We start from the raw sequence: 13,635 nt of genomic DNA on the forward strand, positions 1-13,635 counted from the left end.
GGCAGACGCAAGACCAGGCTCATTTTCTGAGCCAATACTAAACTGATTTTCAAGACGGAGGTTTGCTACAGCTGAAACCAACAGCAAAGTTATGAAAGGCTTTACGCTGGAGTACTAATGCAGGCTGAAATACTAGGGGCCCTCACACCACAGAACAAAATCTGCATTCTTAGAGTATTGCAACAAGAGAGGCACTATGCATGAAAGAACATAGTATGGGAGAAAGTCTCTAAGAAAAGTTAGCATAGAAGCAGCATGAAACAGGAAAACAGACACCACGGCCCAACTGGGGAGACAGACTAATCTTTCCATACTCCCAGAGGTTACATAGCTCTTGAAACAAGAGAGAGGGATTTAGGAGGCAGAAAAATATTGCATGGATAAAATCATTATGCATCATATAGAAATGATACTTTTATGGCCTGACTATGTGGGCAGCCAGCCTGAGTTGAGCAAGAGCAGAGATATTTGGCAGGTAAAATAAGACAGAGTCATAAAACAAAAGATAAAGAGGAAATTAGAACAAATACAGCCAAAGAAATAAAAGCCGTGTGACAGGGAGTGCTAACCATTTTTTTTTCCACATAGACATTAGAGAAGTTTGTACCTTGGGTTTGTTTGCTCTTTACAGTTACTGGGGATTGTGCAACCCCAGGGAGGTAATCAAAGACAAACTGCTCCAGACATTCTCCTCCAATAACATTCCCTCACCTCCAGCAAGGTCTTGTCTGGTCATTGCATGGAGAAAAGGACTTAGCTAATAACAACGCGTTACTCGTAAGTAGCCTGGGAGTCCTTGTCACTGGACAGTACAAACAGCTGTAGGTCACAAGTAGAGGACATAGCACACCTTGCACAGAAACACACTGAGAGCACCAAATTTGTCCATCTGCTAGGTCATCTCTGTTACTCTGCTAAAACAGTAAGCATTGCTTGTAAACCATCCTTTATGGTTTTGTGTCCTCATTTTCCCCAAGAGAGTTTTATAAGTGTTCCCTGTATGTTTGCTCACTTGAAAGGCAGACACGGAAGCAGTCAAATACTGGGGGTTCCCAGATAGCCACACAATAAGAAAGGAAATGATTTTTAGACAGCCTGTTTCAAAGTCTTTGTTTGATTTTTATTAAACACATAATTAACTCAACTGCCTGAACAAACAGTTAGGAGAAAGCCCTTAAATCAAAGATTTACAGAACTGCCAACTGTAAGAGTTCACAAGTCAGGTTCTAGAACAACCAAGAAAATGGCTTAAAATCCAACTTCTCCTCCTGGACAACTGCTTGGGCTATGCCTTGCTCAACAGCTAGGTTAGAAATAAACTATGATTTTCCCAACAACAGCTAAGTTTCTCTTCTAGCTCTGGTTACCTGGACCCCCTCAGCTGGGCTCTGTCTGTGAGCTCCCAAGACACACAGTAAATGTCACAAGGCTGGACAAACCTGGATGTCGCACCTGTGCCCCCTGCCCACACAGTTTCCCTGCTCATGTGAGATTTATTCTATTTAGAAAACAACAACAATAACAAAAATCCAGCAGAGACAACTGTTGTCTTTGGATACAGCTGGTTGAAGGCACGGAGTGGCAGCAGTGGTATAGGCCTAAGTGGGCTGTGATTTGCAGCTCATATTTTTCAGCCTCCTGACCACCATCTTGTAATGCAGCAGAGGAAACACATAGTCCCTTTTTTGATGTTGCTAAAACACAGGGCAGTTGTGTTAATAAAGCCTCAACCAAATAAGAGGCAGAGGAGATGAGGCTTTCCAGCCTGTTCCTCATGTGGCTGTGGCCAAGACCAGGAGTGTGAGAGCACACGGCATTCACAACACAATTTGGTAAAAGACGAGATGAGAACAAGCCTGCCTAGTCGTGAGTGAAGGGGACTGAGGAGACCAGGTGCCTCACTTGCAATCAAGGATTGCACAAGTGATGCACTCTTTGCATCACGTACCCCAGTTCAAGCTGGCAGGGGTAGAGATACCTCCAATATCTGCTCTCCCTGCCATTGTTGAGCTGCACCTCCCCTTCTGCTTCTTCACTTCTCTAGCACAGGGGGGACATCACTGCATCAATGACAGGCTCTAGTACGCGGGGAAAGGGCCAGGCATCAGCCAAACCTTCCCAGCTATGTGATCAAACGCCATCAGCTCTTCCACCCTGGGCTGCAAGGGCATGCTGAAATACTAGACAACAGTACTTGGATCTCCAGCCATGTGTGCAAACTAACATCTCCCTGCAGCAAAGATATCCCACCACAGAAAGCAAACTGATGCCTGCTTGTGGTCCCACTGGACATAGAGATGCAGAAAGACACACTGCTCCCTGGGATAATTAGTTCAGAAGGGACTATGATAGGCCATGACTGGCCCATCCAACACAAGGATAATATGGAGGTCATTCTGTTTGCCCAGTGTGACACTAAATGAACGTTTGTGCTAAAATAATTAGTAACTAACTAATAGTCAGTGCTAAAACCTAAAAATGCTTTCACAAAAGCCTATCTTAATTTGTGGAAATCCCTACCGGATGAACCTGCTGACCCTTATTTAGTAAGCCTCAAAGAAAAAAAAAAAAAAAAAAAAAAAAAAAAAGAAAGAAAGAAAAAGAAATAGAAATAGAAAAAAGAAATTCTTCCAAATACAGAGAATGGGCTCCTATTTCCCAGAACACTGGGAAGTCTACTGAACTACTCTTCCAGTAAGTAGTATTTCTCAATTTCCACCACACTGCCCCTCCTTCCATCAACCTATTAGACCTTTCTTTTTAAGTAGCTATTACGGAAGTGAGACTGGACAGCAAATCCTAGCCTTTCATGGGGTCCTACTATGAATATGCCCAGCAGGTCTGCCTGGGCAGGGTCAGAAAGGTGATACCCAAAGGTCCAGTGTCACTTAGGGTGGAGCTTGCCCAACACTGGCCAGGGAAGAGTAGAAGGATCTCTTCAGGTGAGGTCAAAACAGGATTTAGGACATGGCCCATACTGCTCCATGGTTAGCAGACCCTCCAAAGGGCACAGGGAGGGGTATGGGCCATGGAGAGCAAACATGAATGAGTACAGCCACCACTGTCTCTCAGCACCACAAATCAAAAGCGCTTATCCCATGCTCCAACCTTGTGCTCCTCCTGTCAGGATACACACTCAAGCAGCCAGCAGCCATTCTGGCACCCTGTGCCATCTTGGAGAAGTCTGTCTTACCTGAGAGAAGTTCAGACCATTCAGCGGGTGGCATTGCTCCTCCACTTTCTCCACAGCACCCGTTTGCTTCCTCAGCCGCTCTGCTTCCTGTGCCAAGTACAGGTCCAAGACAGGCACGCCTCGAGACTTGATGTCCACCTCAGTCAGAGAGTTCACCATCAACATCACCCACACGGGCCTCTTCCGCTCCCAGTTGCCAGCGATGGCATTGAAGAGGTAGTCTGCATACAGCCCTTTGCCCCGCTGATCTGGGGTCATCCATGATGGCATCATGAGCTTGACATACTCCAGGTGCCGCTTGAGCCGGCGGTAGATGTCACGGGGCAGCACATCCTGGAGGTTCTCACCCTGGGGCAGGAGCTGGCAGCTGGTAAGTGCAGAGATGGTGTAGGGGTCGGTCAGGTCCAGCTCAAAGTACACGATGTGGCTCTGCTGGAAGGCCTTCTTGGAGTTTTCAGGGATAAAATCCCATACACGAGTGTATGGGACATGGATAGTGCCGAAAAAGTAAGATGGGGGATCTCTCTTGATAGTCCACAGGAAGGAGTTGAGCTCGCGTTGCTGGGGGAGAGAGAGACACAGCAAAATAAATACTGACATTCCCTTGATTCTTGTGCTGCTGTGGTTGAGTGGCAAACACAGCACTAAGCAAGCGAGTCACTTGGCTCTGCAGCACTGACTGCCAGCACTGACTTTTCCTACAGAAGCTTTGCTCACACAGACAGAGGGTATTCTTGGAGCATCCTTTGAGGTCAAAATTCAGTTTTCATTAATTAAAAATATAAGAGGCATGACCCTGGCTTTCTCCTCCTGAGAGGTAACACTGGGCCTTCTCAACAGCCATGCTGCCTCTTCTTAGAACCAGATATCTGCCAACACCAGCAACAGGGCACAGTCCAAGTGGGACAAGCTGCAGGCAAGGCACTTATCCAGTTTCCACCTTGTAATAAGTCAAAAGCTGGCATTAGTTTGCTGAAGCAGAGCAGGACAGCAGGGTTTCAATCACCTTCACATTGACACGTCTCACTTCAGCACAACAAGGCGCCTTTCATGAAGGAAACTGCCTTGACACTTACTTAGTGGGTGCCACAGCATTTCTGGAGAACTTCCCACTTTGAACAAAACATTAAATGGACCAGTAACACAAAATATAGCTAGCAGGCAGACCTGCTGAACCAGATAGGAGCACTGTCTTACAAGCATGTGGCACATGGCAGATAGATATGCAGTCAAAAATCTGATTTTTCTAAAGAATGAGAAGCACATGCAATACCTTGGAAAATAAGAGAAGAAACTCTTGGCCAAACAGCCTATGGTTTCAGGACAATCTCTTTTAAACAAAGAAGGAAAAAAACCCCACTAACCTCTTCCTTAAAATCAACTTTTAAGAGCTCCTCAATAAGCACAACTACCAGGAAGCTAGAGTGAGACTTCATATGTTTATTTTGCTGCTGTATGTGCCTCACAGTGTCTTCATAAACACCAAAATGAAGGACTGCACCAAACCCTAGGCAATCTACCAGGACAGAAGAGTAGATGACGCAGAACTGACCCTGCTAGCTCTGTAGAAACAGGTCAGTCATCACCAGCAGCATGACCCACATCACCATCAGCACTGCGCTGCTGTGCAGTGGTCCTTACAACAGTGATGGACACAAGCAATTTCTATCTGTCTGCACAGACAGGAAGAAGTAGCCTCTATATGTCTAAGTCATTTGCACATCCTGTCTGCGTAGACGGGAGAGGCTTCCAGATACACTCAAACATCTGGCCAGGCTTTAGCCAGCAGATAACTCTAACCTCAGCTCTGAGGCTAAGTGTGCATGTGTGCTGATCTAAGATGCCTGCTTGACTGCCAAATGCAGAACAGGCTGCTTGGAGGAATTTATTGGAAACACATTGCCTGTAAATTTCTGATAATAAAGAACTGGGGTTAGAAAGGTTAATCTTAAAGATTGCTCTGCGATGGCTCATCCTAGACAGCTTTCTCCAGGAGCAGTCTACGTCTAACCTAGGCCACAGATCAGGCAGTACTTCAGGAAAACACTACTGCCAGTCCTGCTTAGTGGCACGGACTCACAAGCCAAGTAAATCCCATAGAGTCTTTAGACATTTCTGTGGTATGTCAAAGATCTGACAGATACAGATCTGAGCTTTGTTAAATATCTGTCTTGCAAAGACTTTGCTGCATCTCTGTATCCTACAGGACAGTCCTGGTGCACACATCAGAATGACAGACTGTGAAAATGTTTGTAAGGCTGAATAAGCACCATCTATACAGTTCACTCTCTATAGGAGCTGAAACTACTACAAAGTCCTCTGGGCGAAGTGAAAGGTAAAGACCACAAAGCGAAAGGTAGAGAAGATACAGGGTGGACAAATGGGTATGGATTTGACATAGACCCCAAAAGAACAGTGGAAAGTTAATATGCAAAGGAAAACAAGAGGGATATCAGGCAGGGCTTTGGGTTAGATGTAAAAGCTGAGCATGTGAGCTCAGAACAAACTCCCTGCTGAAAGGGAGATGCCGCAGAACTCATCCCTCAACTTCCATACAATCTCTGCCTTCATGAAAAACCCAAGAATACATTCCCCCTGTATAATACATATTTTCCAGAAGAGCTTGGTGCAGCTTCCCTACCACTTCAAAATTTCTAAGTCTTTTTTTTTTTTTTTTTTTTTTTTTTTTAAGGAAAGAAAAACAGGAAAATATCAAGTTCCTAAATTTAGGCAAATCAATCATACTTCGCTGCCTAAATAAGTGAACACATTTGAAGACATGCACTCATTAACTTTAGTGCAATTATCAAGTTAATTAAGTTTCTTTAAGAAGCAAAGGCTTTGATTCACCAGCATTTTGCAGATGACCAATGCAATCAATATTCCAGAGGGAAAAAATGGGAGAAAATTTCACTGTAGTGAGAAATCAACTGGAGATAGATGGCAGCCAGCAAAGAGGAATGACCAGCAGAGCTACTTTCTATCTGCAAGTAAACAAAAAGACAGAAGAGCCACCTGGGACAGGTTGGGAGGTCAGCACTCCTTCGCCTCACACAAGTCTGATCGTGTATGTGACAGACGGTGCACGAGCAGAGTCGTGATGGAAAGGAATCTCAAGGAACAAGTCACCACCAGCCAGCTCAGTTCAGCTCCTGAATAAACCCTGCCAGAAGGCGCAAGCCCAAGGGGATAGTATCAGGTTTTATACAGCTGTTGCATGCAGCGTCAGTGCTGTTCCGGACCACCGTACACAGCTTAGCTAGAAGGGTGTTTGGCATCAAGCTTTTGTATTTTCCTCTGCAAATCCCCCTGGCTTTTGCAATTAGATACTGAAAGCACAGCTATACCGCTTAGCTGTGAGCAGCACAGCTGACAGGCCACACAGGCCATCAAGCAGAAAGTAAGAGTCTTCTTTCAGAGGGCTTAAAATATGGCAAGTAGAAGAAGCTGAGGCCCAGCAAAACTTCTCAAAGTCCTCAAGCTCCTCAAAGAGATCAAGACCCTATGAGGAGGTGCAACGGGGCATTCCTGCAGGTACTTCCACCCAAGTGGCTGCAGTCAGTAGCCTGGCCGCATTTCCCTGATGATCTGTATGTTCCCATGGCACCTACTTGCGCTCCTGAGTCCTCATGCATTTCTTGAAGCTTGGGCATATTTCCTTCCAGCTTCAGAGAGGGAAAACCAAGAGTGTATCTCTCCCCAAGGCTGTAAAAGGGAAGCTCTTAAACAATGCGCAAGGTGGCTGTGAGACAGCACAGAGGCAGTGGCACAGCTTGTTCATCATTGCATTATATACTGGGACTGGCAGCCCCTTTCTCTCACCTTATTTCACTGAGAGCATGCAGTAGATAAAGGTGCTAGAACCCAATTTCCCTTTGCAGTAGGATCCTTCTATGCAGGTCTTACATCAGAAAGGGTTTAGAAAGCAGCATAAATTATAGCTACAGTGATGTCTCGGAAGCTTAGGTGAGAGTCGGGCAGTGCAGCTCCAGGAATTTCACTTACTTGTGGCTGATTTGCCCAGAAGCGTAACAGGAAAAGGTCAGATTCATGTATGGGTTGCTATGCATACCGCTGTCTCCACTCTGTAACATATGGCCGGATGCTCAGTGCATCAGTCATTACAGTAAAGCCTAAGGAGGAAGGGCTTACTGGAGGAAGGGCTGGGGAGGCAGCGTGAGGATGGAGGAACTCAAGTCTCCGATTTTGCTGCTGCATCATAGACTTGAAGCTGTGCTGCACCCTGCTTCAGGGTCTCCACCTGAAACCCCATTCATGTCTCCCCAGGTGAAACCCATGACCACCTGCTTTCCTTCCACCTGCTTCAGCACGACAAATGTTCTGACCCAGGGGTATGTATATTTTTCCTTCCCAATAGGTTTCTTCTTTAAGATGCCAAAAACAACTCCTAGATTTGGTTCATTTTAAGTAGACATTGCTAGCCCCAACAGCTTGCTTTTCCAGCAGTGTTTATAGCACCCTATGAGATACAGCCTGTAGTCTTCAAATACATAAATACTACTGCGTTTGTCAGACAGCATGAGGCATTTCAGGTGCCAGCAATGATTCAGCTGGAAGATTAATGCCAAACAGGATTGGAGAAACTGTCATCTTTCTCCTGAGAAGCTATTTCAAAATGTCCCAAATGATGCATTGACTAAGGTAAATAAAATCACTGAAAACATCCAGAAAATACATAATACAACAAAAACTGGGAAAAATACAGAATTCTTCCAGTGGTAGCACTCAGCATCCAGAAAAGGAGCAACACAGTAAAGGGAAGTTAAAAAATAGATAAATAAAAATTCATGGGGAGGTGGTTTCAGGGACATAGGAAGGAGGGCTTGCTCAGAGGGGAAGATCTGCTGCTGTCCAAAGACTGAGCAACTGGATGTGAACTCCAGAGATGTGAATCCATCCTTCCCATGTGATGAAGCAAGTCACATCACTTCTGCTTCTGTCCATCTTTTCTCTGTCTTATCTATGCAAGCTATAATTTTTTCAGGACAAAAGGATGTGACTCGCTATAAGGGTGCCTTGGGCTTCAGCTTCCTCCAGGACCCCTTACTTCACCTCTCAATATCAGAGCTGGGTCTTCCAAATCTCAGTCCAGGATTATGCTCTCTCTTTCTTAGTCCACACCAATATTCTCTCTTTTTTTTTCCTGCTACGGAAGTCTGAGCATGTGGCACGCAATATCTCACCCAGGCAGCCCTAACTCCCTATATGGCTTTCTCACTCTTATCTGTCCTAATGTCTTATCTTGTCATGCTCATTTATGCCTTTTTGAGGCAAAGACTGTGCCTTTACTTACCACAAAGTGGCCCACGCACCTACAGTAATGTACACAGAAATGTTAAGCACGTTTTTAATAGTCATTCTTTTGAGCTTTTGCCCACTTATGTTACTGATGCACTCCTAAACTCAATTTAAGACTGTAAGCAGAGCTTGTCTGGGGATAAACACTGCATTGGCTACAGCTATTAAAAGAACACAAATTCAGTCTCCACTTACCAACAGTGAAAAATAAGAATCAGATTTTTAACTAAAAAGCCAAGGACTGACAGCAGACAGATTGCTTGCTCTACTAAACTAAATACATGGGGAAAGATAGCTGTTGAAATTAATTAGCCTCTTATCATGAACAATGCACCATAAATTATTAACAAGTTATAATCTCAAGCATATCTACCGTTAATCCTTGGATTCTGGCTTTATATTTTTCAATATATTCCAATGTTTACAAGAAAAAAGAAGAAGAAGAAAAAAGAAGAAGAAGAAAAAAGAAGAAGAAGAAAAAAGAAGAAGAAGAAAAAAGAAGAAGAAGAAAAAAGAAGAAGAAGAAAAAAGAAGAAGAAGAAAAAAGAAGAAGAAGAAAAAAGAAGAAGAAGAAAAAAGAAGAAGAAGAAAAAAGAAGAAGAAGAAAAAAGAAGAAGAAGAAAAAAGAAGAAGAAGAAAAAAGAAGAAGAAGAAAAAAGAAGAAGAAGAAAAAAGAAGAAGAAGAAAAAAGAAGAAGAAGAAAAAAGAAGAAGAAGAAAAAAGAAGAAGAAGAAAAAAGAAGAAGAAGAAAAAAGAAGAAGAAGAAAAAAGAAGAAGAAGAAAAAAGAAGAAGAAGAAAAAAGAAGAAGAAGAAAAAAGAAGAAGAAGAAAAAAGAAGAAGAAGAAAAAAGAAGAAGAAGAAAAAAGAAGAAGAAGAAAAAAGAAGAAGAAGAAGAAAGAAAACACCACTAGGACATATTACTTAGTAAGTGGGATATGACCCAAAGGATCCCAGCATCCTTTATTTTAGATGAACTATTTTCAAAGCTTTTCTTTTACCAGTCTATTTCCCAAAACAAACTGATGGGGCATATTATTTTTAACTATAATATGGTGTCATGATGAAAAAGCCCTACAAAGAAATACTGTGTACTCATTCATTAAAATAGCAATTCATCACTTTGAGGCACTGAATTTACATATTTCTTTCAGGACTGAACTTTTAAAGGAGCCAGGAAGAAGAAAGGCAGAGAGGTAAGAAAATGCACAGAAGTTCCTGTAAGAGGTGAAGATATAAACAAATAAATAAACAAGCCTTTCCTGAAGATGCAGGCACAAAGATTGGTATTGTTTTCAAGAGGATGGACTAAATGTTAATGCAGCATTTCACAAGGATGTTGCCCTTACACACAACACATTTGCAGACAGGCACATGTCATTTCTAGGACAGTATGGTTGCCACCACTGCCCTAATGACCCTAGGAAACAACCTGGCAATACCAAAACTACGGGTGGTCTTACATTTTAATGGCAGAGTAATCACCAGATAATGAGATACCATTAACACATTTCACCTCCAGTTTTGCTGCTAACTGGCACATATCCAGTCAGTCACTTTGACTCCTGAGGAAAACTCCCTGGATGTCCTGCTCCTGTTCCACCACGCCAGAGAATTGATGTTTCCCCAATACCACTTCTGCATAGGCTCGCAGGGGCTTTCCCCTTCCTCTTTCTCATTCCCTTTAACTCTTTGTAGATGCACACCAGCCCATGACTTCATGCCCTAAAGAGGAAGAAGGCACAAGAGGCTTGACCTGCCCTGTATCAATGCCAGGGTTGGTCACCTACAAAGCCCATTGACATACTGGTTCCAGACAAAAGCAGATTGCAAGACACCCTCCTTGATGTAGGGATTGAGTGCCATCTAACCCAAGCTCATCTAACGCAAGCTTGAATGGACACCTCCAGTGAGTCACATGTAGCTTGACATAGGGTATAGCTGGTAGTGCCCTAAATCTGTGGGTTGAAGCACAGCTGGAGGCACCAGGACTCTACCAGAGAGATGGGCAACACGTTGGAGTGCATGCAGGGAAGACAGGGAAGAGAGATCACAGAACATCCTTAGCCTTCTTCAGAGCTATAAAGCTTTCTTGCTGCTCCTCTAGACTGTGATCTGGATGTGGCACCTCCCTAGTGCACCCTTAACAGATGTACTAGGAGACCTAACCCTGTCTGGGGCAGGAGCTGAGCACAAGTGGGACGACACATCCCAGGACTATCTTGTGTACATAGTGCATCTGGTCAGGGTGGCTCCAAGTCCAAGCAGATGACAATCAGGAACCATCTATTTCTCTAACACGAAATAAGTTCAAGTATACTTATCTCTAGGAGAACTGCTTGTTCACATTAACTTAGTAAATCACACCTTCTTCATAGGTCTCACATCAGCCAGAATACCACCAGAATACCACCTCTGACTTGCAGCCAAGAGTCCTCAGCTGCACCTGCTTGCCACCTGGGCCAGGTCAACCTGCACTCTCCTCATAACTACAACAAAGCTGATGAACTTAAAGCTTAACACACCTTATGACAATATTTCTGGTTCACAGTGACTTCAGCGATGGCCAACATACAGCTCCGTCCTTGCACGTGCTGCTGTCAGGTGGCCAGCTGCATCCTCGAGAAGTTTCCCACTACCACCACAGCCTTCAGGCCCATGGGAAAGGGTGAAGCCGTGCTGGCCCAGCTGAGCTCTGGGATGTGCCATCCCAGGTGCTGCGGTGGCAGCAGATGTCCCTCCCCAGGGCTCAGCCACGTGAGCTCCAGCACCACCACCCGTGCTGGTTCGAGCCTCTTTCAGCACGCTCAGGGTTATGCAAAAGCCAACAACCTATCCCTGGGGAGGGAAGAGGGCAATCAAGCCCCCTTGTGAAAGCCTGCGCTGCTCTAAGCGATGCAGCTATTCTGGCACAGCATGCACTCCAGTGAAACGTTCTGCTGGGGTTGTTCCCAGGATCTTCCTCTCTGCTGTCAGGATATCAGGCCTCCAGAAGGGGAGAAAGCAAATTATTAGAGCGGGCTGAGGTGCAAAAGTTGTGATGGGCTCGTCTCCATTGCAACTTTTCCATTAACACCCGCTGAAGCCCTGGGACGGTACTTCCACCTGACACAAAAATCTCCTGCAAAACCACTGTCCCCACCTTTGTCTCCTCAGCTGTTCCCTCCTGCCACAGGCATCCCAGGTGAGCAAAACGCGGGATTTAAATGCCCGTTTCCTCAGGCCGCCAGGGGCGGGTCGGGGCTGCGCCGTGGCAGCTCCCGACCTGCGCCCGCCACCGCGGAGCTTTGCGCTGCGCTCAAGGCACCTTCTCCTCCCCCCCCTGCCCGGGGATAAGAGACCCCCGCGGACTCCCGCCCGGCCCCGGCTGCGCGGGCGCTTACCTTGCCGCGGAGCGGGCAGGCGCCCGCGGGGCCGCGGCTCTGCCGCGCTCTGGCCAGCAGCAGGAGGGAGCTCTGCAGCAAGCAAACCCAGCCGGGGTGCACCATCCCTGCGCGTCCCGAAGCTGGCAGAACTTGGGGCTGGCCGCTTTTATTTTTTTCTCCCCCCCCCCCTTTTCCTTCCCCCCACCCTTTTTTTAAATCCTTCTCTCCTCTCCTTTTTTCCTCCCCTTTTTTCTTTTTTTTTCTCCCCCCCCCCCCTTTTCCTTGCCCGAAGACGCAATCCCGGGTTCCTCGCAGGAGCGGACCCGTCCCCTGGCCAAGCCCTCCAGCCGCTGCCCCCTCCTCTTAAAGGGTCCTGTGCCGGGCGGTGGGGGAGAGGGCGCGGACCCCTCCGCACCGGGGGCGGGCGATGGGGCGGGTGTCCCCTCCGGCCTCCCCGCGTCCCGCTGCCAGCCCGGCTGGAGGCACACGGCGGCGGGTGCCGCTGGCCCGGTGCCGGGCCCGGTGCCGGTGGGAGGCGGGCAGCTGCGCCCTCCTGGCCTCGGCTCGTCCCCCCACCCCGAGCCTACAGGCAAGCAGCGCCCCAACCCGGCGGCCAGCCCTGCCCCCTCTCCTGCACCATCCTTCCTGCCTGCCCCATCCTACCTGCCCCTGCCTCATTCTGCCAGCTCCATTCATCCGCCCCATCCTGCTTGCCCCATCCTGCCATCCCTCGTCCCATCTTGCAGGCTCCTTGCCATCCTCTTCCCTATCCTGCCTGCTCCATCCCACCTGCCCCCTGCCTGCTGGGGAGGCAGAGATTGGCTGCAGCATGTGTTTTGGGGGCTGCGGAAGCACATCTCTTGCAGAGCAGCAGGCCCTAGGGAGCATGTGTGCATGTGCATGTATGTCTTGGATGCTGCTGGGATTATCCCCCTGGACTCTGGTCTGGAGCAAGCAAAGGCATGTCCAGCCTCATTTAGGCCCACGGCCACTCCAGGAGGTCAGTGCCGCCTGCCCTGCCTGGAGCTGGCCAGCCTGTACATGCATCCCGGGTATCTCCACAGGGCTAGCCCAGAGATGGTGGTGGTGCTGGAGCTCACGTGGCTGAGCCCTGGGGAGGGACATCTGCTGCCACCGCAGCACCTGGGATGGCACATCCCAGAGCTCAGGTGGGCCAGCACGGCTTCACCCTTTCCCATGGGCCTGAAGGCTGTGGTGGTAGTGGGAAACTTCTCGAGGATGCAGCTGGCCACCTGACAGCAGCACGTGCAAGGATGGAGCTGTGTGTTGGCCATCGCTGAAGTCACTGCATGAAACAGCAAGGGAAGGTTTGTGGTGGCAGGTGCATCAATCCTGCTAGCGATTAGAAGAGATGGTCAAGGAACTTTCGGAGGGATCGTACGTCAGACAGCTTGTATTTAACAACCTTGCTGTTGCTGCTCGGCACATCCCAAGTTCCAGTGAGCCGGCCTGGAGCTGCAGTTCTCCTGAAGGCCGTGTGAAACTGGACATTGTAATTCTTCCCAAAGTCCTTTCATGGCTTATCACTTCCTCATTGAGCCCAGCACAAGGGAGCTATTACTTCTAACTTGTGTTTGTCTTCTTGTTTCCAGATGCCTGTGCCGTTTTGTGATCTAGGTTATTACATACTGGAATTTTGTGCCTGGTGTGCTTTGCACAAGCAGTGTGGCACATTAAAGATAAAAAGTGCACTGAAGAGTGCATTGCTTCCTTAGCTCTAACTTTTGGCCGTGTTTTCT

General features: G+C 47.1%; 1 protein-coding gene across 1 annotated transcript in view; it reads right to left on the reverse strand.

Annotated features, from left to right (window-relative positions):
• Nucleotides 1-11,998, reverse strand: part of TRABD2A (TraB domain containing 2A) — a 79,126-nt gene extending 67,128 nt beyond the window's left edge. Inside the window, exons 1-2 of the mRNA XM_062600136.1 lie at nt 11,894-11,998; nt 3,194-3,754 (exon numbers count right to left, since the gene is read on the reverse strand). Coding sequence (XP_062456120.1) covers nt 3,194-3,754; nt 11,894-11,998 — 666 coding nt within the window. The remainder of the gene's footprint in view (nt 1-3,193; nt 3,755-11,893) is intronic.
• Between the last annotated feature and the right edge of the window lie 1,637 nt (nt 11,999-13,635).

Source organism: Rhea pennata, chromosome Z (assembly GCF_028389875.1).
Source record: "Rhea pennata isolate bPtePen1 chromosome Z, bPtePen1.pri, whole genome shotgun sequence".
NCBI classification, from domain to species: domain Eukaryota; kingdom Metazoa; phylum Chordata; class Aves; order Rheiformes; family Rheidae; genus Rhea; species Rhea pennata.